The 22,216-nt window shown below is 43.8% G+C and overlaps 1 protein-coding gene across 3 annotated transcripts; it reads left to right on the forward strand.

Annotated features, from left to right (window-relative positions):
* Positions 1 to 545: 545 nt before the first annotated feature.
* Positions 546 to 7,268, forward strand: SLC35C1 (solute carrier family 35 member C1). 3 transcript variants are annotated; one of them, XM_063438335.1, is made up of 3 exons: positions 546 to 627; positions 4,563 to 5,083; positions 6,133 to 7,268. In XM_063438335.1, the coding sequence occupies exons 2-3, from the start codon at positions 4,591 to 4,593 to the stop codon at positions 6,696 to 6,698; spliced, it is 1,059 nt and encodes a 352-aa protein (XP_063294405.1). In that variant the 5' UTR covers positions 546 to 627; positions 4,563 to 4,590; the 3' UTR covers positions 6,699 to 7,268. The 3 variants fall into 3 exon arrangements, with proteins under 3 accessions (XP_063294405.1, XP_063294404.1, XP_063294406.1); XM_063438334.1 differs by lacking the exon at positions 546 to 627 and adding an exon at positions 1,609 to 1,688; XM_063438336.1 differs by lacking the exon at positions 546 to 627 and adding an exon at positions 3,801 to 3,991.
* Positions 7,269 to 22,216: the final 14,948 nt, after the last annotated feature.

Genomic DNA, 22,216 nt, shown 5'->3' on the forward strand with positions numbered 1-22,216 from the left:
TACAACTCCCATGATTCTTTCAATTAAAAGATAGCCAGGGAATCATGGGAGTTGGACAGCCCTGGTTTAGATGATGTTAAGTCTGGATGAGCATCATGGCAGTGGTAGTTTAGAAGGTAGCATGTGAAATGAAGATACCTTTTGTGTATTTTACTTGTTAAAATGATTAAGTAACCTTCTTTTAAGGACAGTCCTTATGTTGGACTCAAATCCTTCTTCTTACTTTTATATCTAAATAACCCCTTTTTTCAAGGAGTTACAAATGCTCCACATGATAAAACCTGCATTACTATCTTTAATTACAGGAAGGAAAACAAGAACACGAGATTTTATACAGTTACAGGGTTTAGATTTATGCAAAAATATCACCTTTTAATAGCTCACAGTTCTGTTAAATATTAAAGCTCTGGGTGTAGCCATCCATAACGTGCCACCAGACCGACTAGTTTATCAAGCACTGCTCCCGTGAAACTAGAAACAAAAGACATTGGATTAAAAAAAGCAGGGTTACTGACTCCACCTCTGCCACCTGTCTCTGTTGATGACGGGGAAGTAAGTTAAGAGCAGTTTTGCTTCCGCTACTTCAACAGTGACAAAGTAACTGATCCCAACAGTCATATATCACAGGTACGGATTTAGAAGTAAGGATGTGTGACCGGTGAAGGGGCTGGATCAGCATTATGAGAGTTGTAATTGTGTAACAGTGAACGTCTTGGTCTCCTATGCTGTAAATGCTTTTATATTGTGAATAAGTCTGCTTCCTGATTGTAAGGGCTTTAGCTACTTGTGCATTGTTGGAACTGCAGTCCAGCCCTGTTTAGATAAAGCAAACTGATTGTGATACGCAGAGGAGCTTATATCCATCAGGGCAATTTACTGACGTACAAATTGTAGCAAATATGAATCTGAATAGCAGAATGAAGGCACAACTAAGTCATCAACCCAGCTATAGTCAACGATGAGCTATTTACACTTTATTTTGCCATTCAGATTTTTAATTTGCTACGTTTTAATGTTTATTATTTATTATTATTTTATTATTTATATAGCGCCAGCAAATTCCGTAGCGCTGTACAATGGGTGATCTAACAGACACGTAATTATAACCAGACAAATGGACGCACAGGAACAGAGGAGTTGAGGGTCCCACTCCATGAGCTCACATGCTATACTGAATAACCCTGCGCAAATCAAGTAAAGATTTTTGTGGCACGTTAATCAGCCCCTTATGGTGATCAGTGGGCAACAGCGTACACAATTCTTAAGCAAATAATTATTGACTAGTTAGTTTGGAAGTTCGACAACTACATTGAGACTTTCAGGACAGGGAACAAAAGTTACATACTCTAGGAATGCGTTTAGTAATGAGAACTGTCCCATATAAAATCAGGTCAAACCTGTGTAATTGTACACATTAACATGAGTCATGCGGCAACTATGTGAAAGCTGACATCAATGGCAGGTTTGTACCATTGAACAACACTAGTAAGTTACCTGTACTACATCAACGGTGTTACAGTGACTCCTCCTTGAATAGGTTCTTGAACTTACAAAGAGTGTATTGCCAGTTTAATTAGACTATTATCTGACAGTCTGTGACTCTTAACCGACAAAAACACAGTGACTTCGAAAAGGGAAAGATTACAATATAAGGAGATCAGCTAAGAGGCTCAGATGACGGCTGGGAGGTAAGATCAATGTGTAATAATTACGAAAATCTTGAAATTAAAGGACCACTCTAGGCACCCAGACCACTTCAGCTTAATGAAGTGGTCTGGGTGCCAGGTCCAGCTAAGTTTAACCCTTTTTTATATAAACATAGCAGTTTCAGAGAAACTGCTATGTTTATATAAGGGTTAAGCCAGCCTCTAAATCCTCTAGTGGCTGTCTCACTGAGGGAGGATCGGAGGCGGAGAGGAGGATGAGAGCTCCCCGCCCGGCGCTGGAATAAAGGTAAGTTTTAACCCCTTTCCTCTCCCCAGAGCCCGGCGGGAGGGGGTCCCTGAGGGTGGGGGCACCCTCAGGGCACTATAGTGCCAGGAAAACGAGTATGTTTTCCTGGCACTATAGTGGTCCTTTAATTAAGGGACCTAATGAAGGAAATGTCTACTTTACAAATAGGGAAGAACTTTCGACTCTGCTTTAATGCATTAAATTGACATGTTCGGGACAAAGGGTATTTACAAAAGTCTCCTTAAGAGGTCAATTCTGTAAAATATGGTCTCCTTGTGTCTTTCTTGGCATGGATTCTGTTTAGGGTCTCCCAGATTGCTTAGTAAGGTTTATGAGTTGATTGCCATTAGAAACATAGAATGTGACGGCAGATAAGAACCAATCGGCCCATGTAGTCTGCCCAATTTTCTAAATACTTTCATTAGTCCCTGCCCTTATCTTATAGCTAGGATAGCCTTATGATACAAATAGCAGATGTATGGTGCTTCAAAATATTTCTTTCTATGTAATTGCACTTGGGGTGAACATAGGTGTTTTCCCTACACCTTAATAAGCAAAAGACCTTACGCTTTTCTGACCTACTGGTCCTTAAAGGATCACTATAGTGTCAGGAAAACAAACTCATTTTCCTGACACTATATAACCCTTAAGCCCCCCCCTCCCTTGGAGCTGAATGGGGTTTTTACTTACTTTAATCCAGTGCCGGGCTCCCTCAGCGCTGGTAAACCCCTCGCACGCCGACGTCGGCTCCCTATGGACGTTCTGCACGCTGAATGTAATTTTTGCATCCAGAATTGCAGATGCGCCTCTAATTTGAATTCAGATGTAATTTGAATTCTTAAGATTTTACACAGGCACTGTTCCAAGGAAAATAAAATTTATAATAGAATCTCTCTAGAAATCATTAATTTGTATGGAAAATAAAATGTATAATGGAATCTCTCTAGAAATCATTAATTTGTATGATATGAAACACTGTTGAATAGATCTAAAATGTTATATGTTTGTAATATTTATATTACAATGGAGTGTTCCTTAACCCCTTAAGGACCAAACTTCTGGAATAAAAGGGAATCATGACATGTCACACATCATGTGTCCTTAAGGGGTTTAATTAAGCAGGTTGAGCTGCATTTTTTATTCAGTTGTTGGGCGTGACATTGTGTAGACACTGGTTTCACAAAGAAACAATCATGTTTTGGCACACCTCTTGTGTAATGCACGCACACGCAGGTTCATCACCGAGAAAAATGCAGAGTGCCAGAGGTCACTCATTACTACTATATTTATGTGCCAAGTAAATCATTTTAATTGACACATCCGTATGTAGGCGTTACCTGAGCTAGGTGAAATAGCCCAAATTAAACGAAGGTCACATCCATTTTGGCTGCCACTCAACAAAGCATAAAAGTTCCCTGCTTGCCAACTACTACCTTACCATTCTTACAACATAGTCGCTGTTAGCCATCATTATTGAAATGGCAATTTAATTTGATCTCTAATTAGCCTAGATATTGTTGTTTACATTTCAGTTTCACTACAAATAAGTGAATAAACCTCTAAGGTTTTTGTTTCTATGTTTGGTGTAAGAAATGAATTGTATCATATTTGAAAACAGATATTAGAAACAGTCACAATGTACAGATCAGAGTACTTGGAAACAATGTGATTAAATATGTGGATTAATACAAAACTATTGTGCAGCAAACAGATGAGCCCTTTTGTACTCCAAGTTTGCAATAAAGCTCAGAATGACAGACACACACACAGACAGACAGAGACACACACAGACACGCACAGCATAATGCACTCTGCAGTGCTCTGTGCAGTGACGTCATCAGCAAGCGACATACCCGGAAGTAGGAAGCACAGAGAGTGAGCTTAATTCCACATTGTTCAGGGATTGTGCTACCAAGGTTCTTCTAATCTCCATGAGCAGAGAGGAGGCATTCTCCCTGCTGCCAGCACAGTCAGATCGTTTATACTGTCTGAGTTAATACTCTCATAGTCCCATAGCCTGGGACTGCCTGTTAAAGGGGTAAGGGAGGATTTGGTGTCCATCTTCCTGGCTGAGAGCTGAGGCTTCCTCTGGGCTGAGAGCTGAGGCTTCCTCTGGGCTGAGAGCTGAGGCTTCCTCTGGGCTGAGAGCTGAGGCTTCCTCTGGGCTGAGAGCTGAGGTTTCTCCTGGGCTGAGATTTCTCCTGGGCTGAGAGCTGAGATTTCTCCTGGGCTGAGAGCTGAGATTTCTCCTGGGCTGAGAGCTGAGATTTCTCCTGGGCTGAGAGCTGAGATTTCTCCTGGGCTGAGAGCTGAGATTTCTCCTGGGCTGAGAGCTGAGATTTCTCCTGGGCTGAGAGCTGAGATTTCTCCTGGGCTGAGAGCTGAGATTTCTCCTGGGCTGAGAGCTGAGATTTCTCCTGGGCTGAGAGCTGAGATTTCTCCTGGGCTGAGAGCTGAGATTTCTCCTGGGCTGAGAGCTGAGATTTCTCCTGGGCTGAGAGCTGAGAGCTCTGCATCACTAGCTGTGAAGTTTCCTGTAATCCTTTCTCTCTCTGTCAATGCTGTGTTGTCCTGACCTTGGTTTTGTCTCCCTTGGTCACCATGAACAGGACCCTGAAACGCTCCAGTATCCTCAGAATGGCTCTGGGAGGGGTTGGAGATGGGGACCCGGACAAGGCAGGACGGGAGCCCTTCCTGGTGAAAGCATTGAAGATTGCAATGGTGGTGGCCCTTTACTGGTTCATCTCAATCACCATGGTGTTTCTTAACAAGTATCTGCTGGACAGCCCTTCCCTGAATCTCAAGGCTCCCCTGTTTGTCACCTTCTACCAGTGCCTGGTCACAGTGGCCCTGTGCAAGGGGCTGAGCCTCTTCTCCCATGTCATACCATCAAATGTCGTGGAATTTCCTTCTGTGCGTTTTGATCTCAAGGTTTTAAGGAGCATCTTGCCACTCTCCTTGGTTTTTATTGGTATGATCACCTTTAACAACCTGTGCCTCATGTACCTTGGAGTAGCCTTTTACACAGTGGGCAGATGCCTAAGTACAGTCTTCAATGTGCTGCTGTCCTACTTGCTGCTTAAGCAAACTACATCGTTGTATGCACTGCTGTCCTGTGGAGTCATCCTAGGTAAGTTTGGTATTCAGTTACTTCCCTAAGTCTACATAATGTTGGTTAAACTAAATTGTTGTGTTTTTGCCTTTCATAATATAGTTATGAATTGCCCATTATGCTTAGCTGTAATACATTCTAAAAGAAAATTGGTGTCTGCAGCTGGCTGGCCATAATGGGTGGTGTTGTTTGCGGTTACTGAGTAAGAGTATTTAACATGATCTTGTAGCTCAAGTTCAGGTATATAGAACCCAGATCATTATCCCCTAATGTCTACTCTAAGCCTAAAGTTTATTCTGCAATAAATTTAGGGACCAGAACTAAAGTCTTCAATTTGTCCTTAAAGGAATACTATAACGATAGCAATACAAACATGTATTCCTAATGTTATAGTGATCTGCTAACCCCAAAGTAGAAAGGTGAGTTCATTTATCACTTTTCCCATACCACGCTTCCCTCTCTGAGGCCAGCTCCGCCTCCTTGGATGAGATCATCAATCTTGATTATCTCAGCCAATCCAATGCTTTAACATAGGAAAGCATTGGGAGGTTAGTGAGCTAAACTCAAGAGGCAGCAATTGGATAGGCAACCTTCGGCACTCCAGATGTTGTGGACTACATCCCCCATAATGCTCTTAATCATGGGAGGTGTAGTCCAAAACATCTGGAGTGCCAAAGGTTGCCTATGCCACCTGCCTTGCAAACACTTCTCAGTGAGCTGCTTTGATAAGTCTGTGATTGGATAGATACAGAAAGTCTGGGTGGAGTTAGCAAAGGCTTCAGATAGGAGATCTGCAGGTTTTGCAAGCTGTTTTTATCTCCCCCCCCCCCCCCAATTAAAAAAATGCATGTATGTTCTCCAAGGGGGCATATCTACTGAGAAGTGATTTTTTTTTAAGTTTATTTTCATTTGGGCAGTATACTGTCCCTTTAAATTTGCAGTGATATGGCACTGCGACCACCCTACTAAACTAGAAACAAAAACAATGGTTTGCTGCAGTGTTTAGATGTTTTAAGTGAATTTAATGAAAAGCATTGATCTCACTCAATATATTTGTTTTTTTTCAGGTGGTTTTTGCCTGGGTATTGACCAGGAAGGACAAGGAGGTAAACTGTCCTGGGTTGGAATATTCTTTGGGGTACTGGCCAGCGCATGTGTTTCTCTTAATGCTATTTATACCAAAAAGGTCCTTCCAGCGGTCGATGGCAGCATCTGGCGTCTGACGTTTTACAATAATGTAAATGCCTGCTTTTTGTTTCTTCCCCTACTGGTTATATTTGGAGACATTGGTAAATTGATAACCTTCGACAAGCTAACGGATTTGTATTTTTGGTCTATGATGACTCTAGGAGGGCTCTTTGGCTTTGCTATAGGCTATGTCACTGGCCTTCAAATTAAATTCACCAGTCCTTTGACACACAATATTTCTGGGACAGCCAAGGCCTGCGCCCAAACAGTACTGGCTGTGTTTTTCTCCGAACAGAGTAAGAGTTTCTTGTGGTGGACCAGCAATATCATGGTATTAAGCGGTTCTTTCTGTTACACTTGGGTAAAGGGTTTAGAGATGAAGAAAACACAGGAACAACCGGCAATTACCACAAATGAAGAGGAGAAAAATGTTTTAAAAGTGTGACAGCACTTTAAATCCCACTAGTAACTATTATGAGGAAACTAACACACCACAACTAGACCTCAGAAAATCTTTACGTTAGAATGAAACGGCCTCGTATGATGTGCTCCAAATTAAATTGAACTCCAGGTGGCATTGAAGTTTCAGAATTTTTTTTTTCGGTATATCAGCCAAGCAGCCATTGCGTATGGACACTTTGCTGTTTGAGTGCCTCTACAACTTCACAACCATTCCCGTAATTTATATAAACCTTGACAGGCTGGACTAATTGTATTTAAGGAAGAAAAACCGAAAAGCAATCATGTCTACCATATACATACTGTGATGTATGTACACCCAGTAGTACCATTTGTGTCTTCTACCTTTTGACTCTGAACTGTTGTGGTCTAGAAAACTGATACTGGTTCATTGGCTTACAGAGGCCACAAAAAAGAGACTTGATAGCATTCAATGATATCCTTATTAATGTGTAAGTAAGGGAAAGTTGTCATGCCTAGTTTAGGACAATCTGAAGACGTGAAGGACAGAAAATAACTTTGTATACTGTTATAAATAAACCAATATGAGCTCCAAGCATGTCAGAAGGGTCCATAATTTTACACCTGTCCTCTACTATCCCTCCCCCATGTTTCCAATAATTCCACCTCACTCTTGTGGTGTACTGTCATAATGTTGTACTTTGTTCCTGGGGGGATGTTCAGGATGATTGCTTATGATAATACCTAAGCTTACTCAGCCATTTATCATGAGGTACCTCTGTATCTGCTGCCCAGGAATTTATGGAATAAGAGCAGACCCTGATTGATGTAGGCTATTCATGGTCAAGGCAGACCTTGATCCTGCTTTTTGTCTGTAAGTATTTTATTTAATTTTATATAATAGAATGGAATCTCTTTCATCCTGGAGCCTCCCTTTAACTGACATAATTAAGCTATAACAAAGTATAAAACTATGAACAGTCACCGGACTCAACGATGAGGTTTTTATTAGCCTAAATAATGTGTTGGGGTAAGTTGGTTATATCAACCAACCACTAAGGTGCCTGTTATTCAAAATCTTATTTCCTTACATAAGAACATTCAAAGATCAACCATTTAGAGGGTTCTCTTGTGCTCAAGAAGGATACATCAAAGGCAGAGGATCATCTTCGAAAGTAAAGGTTGTGTAAAACGGTAAGTAGAGGTGGTGACATTATGTAAATACTTTTGGAGAGATGAGCACGGAAGTTTCAATTGCACCTTAACAGTGAATCTGATCCGAGACAAACGGGTTTATTCTCTAAATTCTGTAGCTAATTTTAATCAGAGTTAAAAATTTAAGTTTAACACTGCAAGTCACGCCTTAAAAGTTATGTGCCAGTGTAAGCCAAACTCACAAGGACAATGGACAATCTACATCCTGGATTAAGATCAAAAGAGCAATAGATTATTCCAAAGAATGATGTGATAAAAAATATACTTGATGTTACATAGCTGTTTTATGAATAAAAACTTAATGGAACGCCTGCAATCAAAAAATAAAATCTTTTGCAGAAGGAAAGCAATCTTTACACTGGCCAGTAGAGGGAGCCCCAACACCAAGCTATAGTGATTAATGATTACATGTATCTTTATGGTAGGATAGAAGGGTATTTAGATGTGGAATTCGCTCAATACTTCCCTTCGTCTTCTCAAACAAGCACTGCATTATTATTGAAAACCTAACTGCTGAATTCAGTTTAGGGTAGTTATGCTGGATTTTATTTAATGCATTGGTCTTTAGTTACTTATAGCCACATTCAGTTCCTCAAATTGCTACAACAATAAGGCTACCCTCACACTGAAATACATCACAGGGGCAGTAAAGCTGGGCTGGCAACGTCTGCACAATTACCCACTACAGCTCATTGTAGGTGTAATGCTGCTATGACTTAAATGGAGCAGTTCCTCCAGGTTTCTGTCAATCTTGAAAGAAGAAAAAAAAACCAAAATACAAGTACACAAAGCCAGCCTGCTCGCGGGAGGAACACAGAGCCTCCCAGGCTCTTCCCTCCCTCTGCTGGAACTAAGTGCCAGCAGGCCGGGGAGGGAGCCTGAGAGGGCTTACAGCAAGGCTGGCTCTGCATGGGCCGGCAGGGGTGATGAAAGGATCTCCCCTACAGCCATCGAGACCCACCGGGCGTTTTCTTGCGGAACCCAACACCGCACACCTGAAATCCCAAACCGGGCGGTAGGTACTAGGTTAACTATCCCTGCTATAGCCATATGTAGCTATTCTGCTGTCCAAGAAGATTGGGAGTTTGAGTACAGGGCGTATTTCTGGGTGTGGATTTGCAGCAAAAACAGGAAATTGAAGATGGCATATTATTTACTTTTTTCTCCTCAGCGCATTAAAAAACAAAGTGTTGAGTGCACCCTACAGTGTCTCTTTAAATGCAGTTATCTTACATCATACGTGGACACAGGTCACAAGTATTATGTGTATTTTCCAAAGTGCTAACATAGGTGAGAACGTTTGTAGCAGAGCCATGTAGCTTTTGTTTTCACTTACTGGATGTTGGAGGTCACGGTAGAATCTGGTGAGAGAATTTATTCTATTCGGCACTCCCAACAGTACTTCCATTTGATACACTTGTGATATATATGTACCATGATAAAGGAGAGACGTGTTTGCATACTAATGCTAACATAGCAAAGGAAAGCTGCCTGATATAAGTAGACCTATATAATATGTGCGTGGGCGACTCTTGGATGGAGCCTGCTATTGCAAACCTTTGATTGAGGCACCCTGCCCTTGTAAATAGTCATACCTTTTAAGAACGGTTTGATTACTTACCTGAGGTGACTACATCCAGTATGGGGGAGTGGGACACCAGGGCACTCCTGGCTCCATAATCACTACAGCACAATGCAGTTGTTTCAGTGCTTGAAGTGTTCCTTCAGCCCCTTAAAGGACCACTCTAGGCACCCAGACCACTTCAGCTTAATGAGGTGGTCTGGGTGCCAGGTCCTTCTAGGGTTAACCCATTTTTTCATAAACATAGCAGTTTCAGAGAAACTGCTATGTTTATGAATGGGTTAAGCCTTCCCCCTATGTCCTCTAGTGGCTGTCTCACTGACAGCCGCTAGAGGCGCTTGCGTGATTCTCACTGTGAAAATCACAGTGAGAGCACGCAAGCGTCCATAGGAAAGCATTATGAATGCTTTCCTATGTGACCGGCTGAATGCGTGCGCAGCTCTTGCCGCGCGTGCGCATTCAGCCGACGGGGAGGATCGGAGGAGGAGAGCAGGAGGAGATCTCTCCGCCCAGCGCTGGAAAAAGGTAAGATTTAACCCCTTTCCAGAGCCGGGCGGGAGGGGGTCCCTGAGGGTGGGGGCACCCTCAGGGCACTCTAGTGCCAGGAAAACGAGTATGCTTTCCTGGCACTAGAGTGGTCCTTTAAGGACACATGGTCCTTAAGGGGTTATTAAAGAGATTTATTTATTTTTCAGTCAACGACAAATTTTTAAAGAAAAAAAAAAAAGTTAGTGCACAATGGTCATGACAATTTAACACAATTATCTACACAAAGCAAGTGTACATACGTACATACAGGGTTGCAGATCAAGTTTGGTGGAGGGACCGCAGGCCAAGTGGGCCTAGAGTTATGCAGTTATAGAATCACTTTTATGGAGACGGACAGTTTCTCCCTGTTTTATTTTTCTCAGTTCTGTTTGTATATGATACTTATTTCCTTTCTATGAGAACATGCTCTGTTAGTTTTGGTATACAAGCTAGCTACGGGTGGTAAAGAGGCATTCTAAATACAACTTATTGTAGTCGATATGGTGCTATGAGTTTTTTGTTGCCGTTCCCTTGTTCTGTAAAGCCATTTTGGAGCAGCTTCCCCCCCCCCCCCCCCAAAAAAAAAGTAAAAAAATAGGGCTCTTCCTAGCACCCATGGCCTGGTACTGCATCCGCACTTGTCACGGCTTGCCTTGGTTGGAGTCCGCAGTGCAGAGATGTATGCTCACCCTTGAAGATAAACACAGCCCACGGTAACCAGGTAAGAAGCCACCTGGACTGTGAATCTGTGCACGGGGGCTTAGACAGGAACAATAACTGGGTAGGAGGAAATCGACAAGGGCAAATCCAGAAGAGTAGTCGGGTACGGTATCAAAAAGGTCAGGCGGCAAACGGGCAATAATGATTTCACAAGCCAAGTCAGTCTTAGGCAACAGGACACGAAATTACCCTGCCTTCAGGTAGAGGCAGTATTATATACCTGGGATAATGATCCATCTGCCTCATGTGGACTTAGATTGACAGGTAGGAGCCACTGGTAAAGTCCAGCCCCCTAGTGCTGCAGACAATGTCAGATAAACAAGACTAGATCTATAAGCTCCAAAGTGGCTCAGAGGCAGGAATGCAGGCTTAGGATGCAGAAGGATCCAGGTTTAAATCCTCTGTTTGGCACCTGTGAGGCGGCACTGTCTGGATGGCACGGGGAGAACTGTGACCGCACTGATAATGTGGAAATTACACTAACATTATCAATTGCAAATCCATCCACACATGGCCTTGTGTTTTTGGGCTGTTTTTTTTTATCTCTTCTTTTAAGGTTGTTTGACAGAAATCTGAAGGAACCGCTCCATTTAACTTATAGCAGCATTAAAACTACAATGAGCTGCAGGGGTAAATTGTGCCTTTAAAGAAAATAGTGAAGATGTTGCTGTGCCCACCGGGGCCCGATTTCCCACTATGCAGAGTATGCCAATGCCTGATTGAGTGTGACAGGTGCCTACTCTTCCTGCTAAAAGCTCCCCTGAGCTGAGCGGAGTTGTATGGCCCCCTCAGAAAGAACACCATGATCTCGAGAATAGGGAAGAGGACCCATAGTATATACTATAGTAACCCATTCTGCACACAAACACTATGATACATACTGCCTCCTACACCACTACTTACACTCTGACACATTCTCATACTCGCACACTCTACAGCTGTGTGCATAGAACATTTTAATCATATTTAAGCAATCAAGTGCTTTTTGTCAGGTTTTTTTTTTCTTTGTTTGGAAGAGAGAGGGAGGTAGATTGAGAATTCAGTGTTTACATTTGCTCGGGAGGTAAAACCAGCCCTGGTGGTCACTCCCGGAGATTGACCCCCCCAGCTACTACACTGCATTTCCCATAATTCTCAGACATGGCTAGTGATACCGGAGAAACTGACGGAAGCCAAGCACAGAGAGATGGACACAGGTTTCTTCAGGAAGGAAGAGATTCTTTATTGGATCACCGATCGGGACTCAGAGGGACTAGCGTCTCCAAAATACCACAAGTTCTGAGCCCCGGACAATAGTGCAGGCTCCTTATATAGGCATATAACTCCTCCCATATTAAGCTCCACCCGCACATTCTCTTAACCAATCAACACAAATAAGAATTAACTTTCTGTTTGACCGCATGGCTTGTCCAGCACAATGGAGGAGGGGAATACTATATCCTGTATTCTTGCACATGCTCCGTACACTACTGATCGTATCTTGCCTCGTGCAACCAACTGATCGATACATCAGCATATGCACGTACACATGCCACTCTTGATATTTTACAATTACTTGAGGCATCACATAACCTTAGTTTTGCTTACACCGCAAGTTACCTTGAACCAGACCAGACTTATCTTATGATGTGAATCTTTTAACACTCATCTTCCTGCATTGGTTCTCCTTGATCTAGAGCCTTATACTTATATATCGCCATTATCTGTGCAGCAGCCTTCCTCTCTGCTATACTTCCTATCAGGCTTTGCACAGACCTAACTACTAAGGGTATAAGACACGGTAGGAGTAGACACAACAGTAAAATCAGTAGGACTCCACCTACCACTGCCTTAAGCCCTCCAAACCACTCATACCAGCTACCAAACCAACTACTTGGATTGTACCCTTTCCATACCTGAGTAGGCACATGCGCTAGTTTAACCATATGGCTAGTAAGCTCAGCTATTGCTTGCCCTTCGTCATCTATTTGAAGACAGCAATTGCTTAGGTTAAACTTCCCACATACACCTCCCTCTACTGCCAAAAGGTAATCCAAGGCTAATCTATTCTGGTATACTGCTGTCCTCATCCTGGTATTATGTTTCACTAGGAGATTGAGCGCTTGTGATGTTTCATTAGTGATAATCTCAACCACCGCCTGTAATCTTATAATGCGGTTGAGCATATAAATAGGGGTTCTATAACCAAAGGTACCATCCTCAGCCCACGTGGCTGGCCCATAATAATCTATGATACGCTGGGGAGGCCATTCATTATCTTCCCAGGTGCCTATCTCTAAGGGTCCCCTTTTCTTCCTATGATTCACATCATACACTTTAACACCTAAAGTCTCACCTGTTTCAATCGGTAACAAGAAGAAGGATGGTTTGAGCATACCCAACACACATGCCCCTTCCCAGTCCTGTGGCAACTCCGAATAGGCTTTCTTACCACAGATCCAGTACAAATTTGCTGGGGCTCTCCAGGTAGATGTGATGGATAAATCAAACCACACATCCTTTAAACTGGCATATCTAGCAAACGGGTTAGATGGTTCTGAGACATTTGAAGCCGACCACCAAGTTGTATTCTTTGTATCATCATCATAAGCTTTTTGCCCTAGACAAGTTAATTCTCCTACAGAAGTGTTATACATTATTCCTTTCCTTGCTATGCAAACATAACCTATGATGGAGGTCTTTAATCTCCACTCAGATTTACCTCTAACACTCATATGATAATCGGCTTGTGTAGATATTAGTTGGTCAACTGCCTCAGAACCGGACATTACCTCCTTTGCTTCCCAAGGCCATTGGTCTCCCATGTTAGTACCTCCACACACATAGCAGTTGGTAACATTAAGACTACCGGCAATACTTTCAGCTAGGTCAATGAACAGGTTTTTAGCGTTATGGGGGATCTTATTATCTATACTCATCTCTTCATAAAAGGAATGGTATACTTGATGAGTCTGGGAGGATACCGTATCAGTCTCTATTCCTATAAACAATAATGTCCCAGGATCTAAACCCGTCCCGTATATATGAAACCCAAATAAATTTCCATACTTATCTAGGAACTTGTCGGGGTTATTAATAAGTATATGGACTGGGTTGCATTCCATAGACTTACAATAAGGGCTAGTCGGCAACTTAGTCACTATCATGTCTTTATCTACTGTCTGTCCCCAAGTCGCCCACCCCACACAAGACCAATATGGGCAAAAGTTATAGTCTTTATTTGGGCATCTAGGACTTACATATTTATTTTTACTACTGGGACAAATATATTTATCATTAGACCCATACGTCCTCTCCCATCTAAGATCCCCACATACATTCCACGGTTTTCTACCACTTGATATCGCCTTACATGCATCAAATAGCAGAACACCCGAAGAATATACGGATTCTAACACCGTCTTATTAATTAGGGTCCCCTGAGGATCTCCATTCCTGAGAGTCAACCAAATTGTACGAGGTTGATACTCTGGACTGAAGCACTTAGGTTCTCCTACTCCTAAATGGCACACACTATAGTCTATATTTAGGTATCTACATCTTGATACCTCTCCTTTACATTCGTATTGTGAATGCCAAATTAGGGTTTGGGAAATATGGTTACCTGTTCTCGTAGTCTTAATGCATACCTCACAGCTAGGAGTGTCGGTACCTCTACCTTCCTGAATATAAAAACACATGTAAATAAACACAATCAAAAGCACATCTTTCGCCGTCATCCTCAGTCTTCGTCCGTGCGATGGAACCTCAGCTTCCAGGATGTGAGGGCTGCAGGGAATGGAGTTCTGCTCGTCTTCACAGGTGTCCCTTCGAGACTTTCCTGGCTTATACACTATGTGTTGGTAAGCGGACAGGCTTTATTATGGCCTTCTCACTCACACCTGTAACAATAAAATTTGTAATCCACAATAATTCCTCGTTACTCCGACTGAGTAGTGCGTTTCAACCGGATCTTGCAGGGATTCTCTGGATCTGCTGTAACTTGCCAGGAATCGACTGCTGCTGGCTTAACCCTGGAGTGATGTATCCACGGAGTTACTTCGGCTACTTTTATCGCTGTAGGGGTAGACAAAAGAACAACATAAGGACCTCTCCACTTGGGCCCTAACGGTACATTATTCCACTCTTTAATCCACACTTGGTCTCCTGGATGATAACTATGAACAGGGGGATAAATATTCACAGGTAATCTATCTTGTACCCATTTCTGTACCTCCTCCATAGTCTTACCCAACTCTACAACCTGCTGCCGGGTAATTCCTTCTCCCAACTGACTCAAATCCCCCCTTAAGTTACCAAGTACGGGAGGTGGTCGCCCATACATAATTTCAAAAGGAGAGAGGCCCATCCTTCTGGTAGGGGTACTGCGGATTCGCAATAGAGCTATGGGTAAGAGAACGTTCCACTTAAGTTGGGTTTCCTGACACATTTTAGCCAACTGGTTCTTTATAGTTCTATTCATTCTCTCTACCTTACCAGAACTCTGGGGTCTATATGCAGTATGAAGCCTCCACTTTATACCAAGCATATGAGTCAGTTGTTGTAGGCACTGGTGAACAAAAGCTGGACCATTGTCCGATCCTATAGAACAGGGTAGTCCATATCGGGGTATTATTTCTCGTAGCAGGAATCTTACAACTTCTCCTGCTTTCTCTGTACGAGTAGGACATGCTTCTACCCAGCCTGAATAGGTGCACACAATTACCAGCAGGTAACGATGTCCACCCGATTTAGGCATTACTGTAAAGTCTATTTGTAGATCGGACATGGGGAGTCCCCCCATAAACTGGACTCCTGGTGGCTTTACTGGTCCTTGTCTTGCATTATTCTTAGCACACGTTACACATCTGCGTACAATGGCCTGAGTCAAGTTGGACAATCTTGGTATGTAGAAATGTTTCCTGAGAGATTCTTCAGTACTGTCTCTCCCAGAATGTGTCCCGTTGTGATAATTTTGGACAATTTCTACCGCTAGTGATGCTGGTATGACTATTCTTCCATCTTCTAGCTGATACCACTTGTTCTCCAAATACTTTCCCGGTTCAGTCTTTAACCACTCCTCTTCTTGAGCTGTATAAACTGGAGTCCATTGGGACAGTGGAGTTGGTATAAGAGCAGCTATATGCCCCACATACTCCTGTCTTCCTGATTCAGCAGCACGCTTAGCTGCACTATCTGCCATCCGATTTCCCTTGGTTACATCACCATCTCCTCTCAGATGCGCTCGACAATGTATGATACCGACTTCTTTCGGCTCCCACACTGCTTCCAATAGTTGTAGGATTTCAGCTGCGTATTTGATTTCTTTGCCTTCTGAATTCAGTAGTCCTCTTTCTTTATACAAAGCTCCGTGGGCATGAGTGGTTAAGAACGCATACTTAGAGTCCGTATAGATATTCACTCTTAAACCTTCAGCCAATTGTAACGCTCGTGTTAGTGCTATTAATTCTGCCTTTTGTGCTGATGTTCCTTTCGCCAGTGGCCGAGCTTCTATCACCTTGTCTATTGTTGTTACTGCATATCCTGCATAGCGGATCCCTTCTTTCACATAACTACTGCCGTCGGTATAATATTGAACATCGGGGTTCTGGATGGGAAAATCACGAAGATCTGGTCTACTTGAGAATACTTCATCCATTACTTCCAAACAATCATGTTGACTTTCAGTAGGTTGCGGCAAAAGGGTAGCTGGATTTAAGGTGTTTACAGTCTCTAAATGCACTCTTGGGTTTTCACACAACATTGCTTGATACTTGGTCATACGGCTGTTACTAAACCAATGATTTCCTTTGTAATCCAACAACGTCTGTACTGCATGTGGGACTCGTACATAAAGTTCTTGACCCAGAGTGAGTTTATCGGCTTCAGCTACTAGCAGGGCGGCTGCAGCTACGGCTCTTAGACAAGGTGGAAGTCCGCTGGCCACTGCATCCAGTTGCTTAGACATGTAGGCAACGGGTCTTTGCCATGATCCCAAGTACTGTGTCAATACTCCCACAGCCATTCTTCTTTGCTCGTGTACATATAAGTAGAATGGTCGTGTGTGATCAGGTAGACCTAATGCTGGGGCACTCATCAAAGCCTTCTTCACATCTTCAAATGCCGTTTGCTGTTCTTGGGTCCATAAGAAGGGGTCGTGCTCTGTACCTTTGATGGCTGCGTACAGAGGTTTTGCCAGTATCGCATAGCCGGGAATCCATATCCTACAGAAGCCTGCTGCCCCCAAGAATTCTCGCACTTGTCTTCTATTCTTGGGTATTGGTATTTGGCAGACAGCTTCTTTTCTCTCTGGCCCCATAATTCTTTGACCTTCAGAGATATGGAATCCCAGATACTTGACAGTTGGCAAACACAACTGAGCCTTCTTTCTAGACACCTTGTATCCTGCCTTCCAGAGAATGTGTAGTAGATCGTGCGTTGCTTGCTGACAGATTTCTTTTGTAACTGCTGCTATCAACAAGTCATCTACATATTGTAACAAGACACACTCTCCTGGGATGGACTCGAAATCCAGTAGATCTTGACTTAGGGCTGAACCAAATAGGGTAGGTGAATTTTTAAACCCTTGGGGCAGTCTTGTCCAAGTCATTTGGCGTTTTGAGCCCGTTACAGCGTTCTCCCATTGGAAAGCGAAAATACATTGACTTTCTGTGGCAATTCGGAGGCAAAAGAAGGCATCTTTGAGATCTAAGACTGTGAAGTAAGTAGCCCCGCCCGGAATTAAAGCAAGCAGGTTATATGGATTGGGTACAACTGGATGTATACTAACAACCGCATCATTGACTGCTCTCAAGTCCTGCACAGGTCGATACTCATCTGTACCGGGCTTTTGAACAGGCAGCAATGGGGTGTTCCAGGGGGAAGTACAGAATTTTAGGATACCATACCGTATGAACTTATCCAGATAGGATTGGATGTTCTTCTTAGCCTTCTGTGGGATGTGGTATTGTCTTAGGCTCACTGGATAAACCCCAAGTTTCAGTTCAATTTTTATAGGTGGAATATTGCGGGCCAGTCCTGGTGGGTTGTTCTCTGCCCAAACTCCTGGTATGTTAAACAATGTCTCATCACTCCTAGGGTTTTGGCTAGTCAACACTGTATAAAGTCGCCACTCTTCTTCCTTTGGTACGGATAAAGTCATAATACCTGAAGGTCCATTAAACTTTAAGGATGTTGTTCCATTTGGTAGGAACGTAATCTGCGCTTGTAATTTTGATAGCATATCACGTCCCAGCAATTGGACTGGACATTCAGGCATATAAAGGAATTGGTGTTTTACTACGTGGCCTCCCAATGTACAGAGTCGACTTTTAAGAACCGGTTTTTCAGCACTTCTTCCAGTTGCTCCTATCACAGTAATAGTCCTTCCAGATGGAGGAGCAACTAGATTAGTCACCACTGAATGTTCAGCACCAGTGTCGATCATGAACGCACTCCTTTTTCCCCCTATTGATACATCGACCATAGGCTCCGCTCGACCAAGGGGGATGGAGCCCGGTCGGTATCAATAGTCCTCCATGACCGTGTCAGCCAATCCTACAAAGTCCCTACCTTCTCTATCGCGGGACCTTTGCGCTGCTGGAATATACCTGTCTTCCCTAACACTTCCTCTGTTCCCATTACTCCCTCTATAACCATTACTCCCTCCGGGGCCTCCTCTACCTCTCGCTCTGCCTCTAAAGTTTCCGTAGCCTGCCCTGGGTTGGTCTCTCTCGTACTGCTCTCTTTGCGGACATTCGTTCCTCCAATGCCCTTCTTCCTTGCAATACGCGCACTGATCCCTACTCAAAGGCTCCCTATTCCATCTATTATTGCCTCTATCTGGGCCCCGTTTATCTACGCCTGCGATCGCTACCGCTAGCATATCAGCCTTTTTACGCATCTTCCGCTCTTCCTCTTTCTTACTTTCTGTATCCCTGTTCATATAGACCTTATTTGCTACCTCCATTAGTTGGGTGATTGACATACCTGCAAACCCTTCTAACTTTTGTAGCTTGCGCTTAATATCTCCGTATGCTTGGCTGACAAAGGCGGAGTTAACCATTCGGGAATTGTCTGCGTCTTCCGGATTAAAGGGGGTATACAAGCGGTATGCCTCCAATAATCGGTCATAAAAGACACTGGGCGCTTCATCGCTTTTCTGGATCACCTCAACTGTCTTCGACATGTTAATGGCTTTCTTTCCTCCTGCTTTCATGCCAGCAATTATAGCGTCTCTATAGGCTCTGAGTTGAACCATATCAGCACCATTTACGTTCCAATCGGGATCAGTGTTGGGATAATGTGTTGCGGCCCATGCTGCTGGATTAGCTTGGTTCAAAACACGGGCTCTATCCTCTAGTGCTTTTATGGCTGCTTGATTTATTCTTGTCCTTTCCTCATTGTTAAATAAAGTAATTAGTAACTGCTGGCAATCAGCCCATGTCGGATTATGCGTCTGTACTATTGAGGTGAACAGATCAGTCATAGCTTGTGGTTTCTCAGTATACGAGGAATTATGGGTCTTCCAGTTTAAAAGATCGGTTGTGGTAAATGGGACATATACGAAGACTGGGTCAGCGTGTGCCATTTGACCTGCGGCATCGATATAAGCTGACCCGGGATTCAGACGAAGAGGCATCTGATAGTGCTTTAATTGTTGGGCACCAGTCAACTGTCGGGTTTGGATGGGGCTACGTAGAGAGGCGTCAGTCATGGGTTCCGGTCGGGGAGAGATAGGGTATGGGGATGTGGGAGGTTGGTTTTGGGAAAAGGTCGTAAATAAAACACTTCGGGTCGAGCTAGATGAAGCTTGACCGGAAGTCTGAAGTGGCGCCAAATCAGGATATTCGTTTCTAATGGGGGTGGGTTCTGGTTCCGGAAGGGGAGATTTAGTACGAGGGGGGGTGGATCCTGTACTGGAGGAGGAAGCGGAAGTGGATGGGGGTAATGAGGGGAGGGCTGCAGGACTTCCTGCGTTTGCGTCACTTCTTCTTAACGGAAAGTAAGGGGGCGGCAAAGGGATCTCGGACTCAGGGGGCGTGTCCAAAATGGGCCTAACACCAGTCCTAGTGGACGAACAAGTCCTAGCTACCATGAGGCGACACTGCTCCTCGTGGCATGTCTGGAGCCATTTTGGCGAGTCATTTACGGCCTGTCTCCAACAGTCAATATAAGGAAACTGGCCGTAAAGTTCAGGCCTACCTGATACAGCCACGTGTAAGCGCTGTACCAGAGTTAGATCCAAACTGCCACGTGGCGGCCATGCCGCAACCAAAGTAGGCCACTCCCTAGTGCACAAAGTAACCAAACGTACAGGAGACATTTTAACCCCAAAATCACAAGTTTTGAATCCCTTTTTAAAATTCTTCACCATACAACCTAAGGGATCCGGAATCGTTGACTGCGACGCACCCATACTTAACAATGGAACGTCGTCGACAACGAATACTATACACGCGTACTATTCAACAGTCACACCCGTTTCCTCTGGCAACAGCACCACGTGGTACGGTTACCAAGTGAAACGTACACAATAACAATAAACACTCAGGGAATTCCCGTACACACACAGCTGTTACACCAGTCACTATATAATCAATATTATGCCCTTTGGCGTAACTATACAGTCACCCACGCTATAATTCTCTATATACGAATTACCCGTCTATAACACACCCCAGTAACATCGTCTTTTACAAATAGCGGTTACAGTACGGTTAGCATAGGTCAAAGCACAGGTTAAGGTCACAATACAATTATTAGTGGTTATGGTGTTAAAACATGCAATTGACGACAATGATTAGTACTTATATACAATGTCAGTAAATATACAGGGTTATGGTACCGTGCACTATAATACAGCAACACACTATTAACACTCTCGCTAGACGGCTGAGCTCGCGCTATCTAACAAGATATACACTTTACTAAAACAATCGTTAACACATTTACAATTCCCAACTAAACTATTGGCCAGTACCTTGAATGGACTACCTAAAACTATATACACCCGTTTTGGTTAGCCACACTGCCCAATCACCACATATATAGCGAGCTAGAGAACCGAATTTACACAGGCGCCTCTTAGTCGCACTATCAAAAGTCTAGTGGGTTCCAAATTTACACGCCTTCCCACTTAGCCCAGATAGGATGAGAACTAGCGAACCGAATTTACACAGGCGCCGCTTAGTCTCCCGGTCCCTCCGACCTAGCGAACGTAATATACACCCTAGAACGCTAGTCTAGACAAGACACCGGTGTCCGGCTAGGGCTATTTACACCAGGACCCCGCCTGACTAACCAAATCAAACGGTCTGACTAAAGAGCGTTCGATCGAGCGGTGCTCCTTCGCTCCTTCCCTCCGACAGAGGGGGCAGATACACAGATTCAAAACCCCTTTGGGCCTACCGCACAATCGGTATACCCCTAGTGGGTCCTGCCGTCTAAAACAGCAGTTGTCTTACCTCCTCGTTCCTGAACCTGAGTTCACACTCATCGACGGGGACACCCCAGCACTTCTCACGTAGAGGCCGATGATCTCCTGGACAACAGACCAGTGGCGCCGAGACGAAGGGAGGTCCACGCAGAAGTTCAGGGGTGCAGCCGTAGAGAACGTGGGCAAAGATAGACCGTCTCACGCCTCTGCCTCTCAGCTACCGTTGAACGATGAGCTTCCCGGCCAATGCACCAAATGATACCGGAGAAACTGACGGAAGCCAAGCACAGAGAGATGGACACAGGTTTCTTCAGGAAGGAAGAGATTCTTTATTGGATCACCGATCGGGACTCAGAGGGACTAGCGTCTCCAAAATACCACAAGTTCTGAGCCCCGGACAATAGTGCAGGCTCCTTATATAGGCATATAACTCCTCCCATATTAAGCTCCACCCGCACATTCTCTTAACCAATCAACACAAATAAGAATTAACTTCCTGTTTGACCGCATGGCTTGTCCAGCACAATGGAGGAGGGGAATACTATATCCTGTATTCTTGCACATGCTCCGTACACTACTGATCGTATCTTGCCTCGTGCAACCAACTGATCGATACGTCAGCATATGCACGTACACATGCCACGTGGTAATCTCGGCCTACTAAATTTATTTTTACCGAGATTCCACCACACTAGTATTATGGGGAATGTAGTCCACCGACATGCCGTGATCTAGTCATTACCCAGTGTTTAACAGTTAGGTTGGGTAAGATGGATCACCCATTGCTCTGCTGGTGGAGGTCTTGGGAATTGTAAATACTAGGCCACCAACTGGCTGCCTTTATCAAGGGTACCTGTATCCATGTTCAAATGTGTCTGCTTATAAAGCCCTCTTACAGCTGATGGCCATCAGCATAAGATTGTTACCAGCACAGGAAGTGACATCACCACCTCAAGTGCTGGCACAATATCCTGGTAATAGCATAGCAATATCAAATAAAACTATTTAAATGTACTGGAAACATGTAAGGAGTAAAGAGAGACATGGGACCTAAACAGTAATAGCAGGTGTCAATATTCAA

This window comes from Pelobates fuscus, chromosome 12, assembly GCF_036172605.1.
Source record: "Pelobates fuscus isolate aPelFus1 chromosome 12, aPelFus1.pri, whole genome shotgun sequence".
In the NCBI taxonomy this organism is placed as follows: Eukaryota; Metazoa; Chordata; class Amphibia; order Anura; family Pelobatidae; genus Pelobates; species Pelobates fuscus.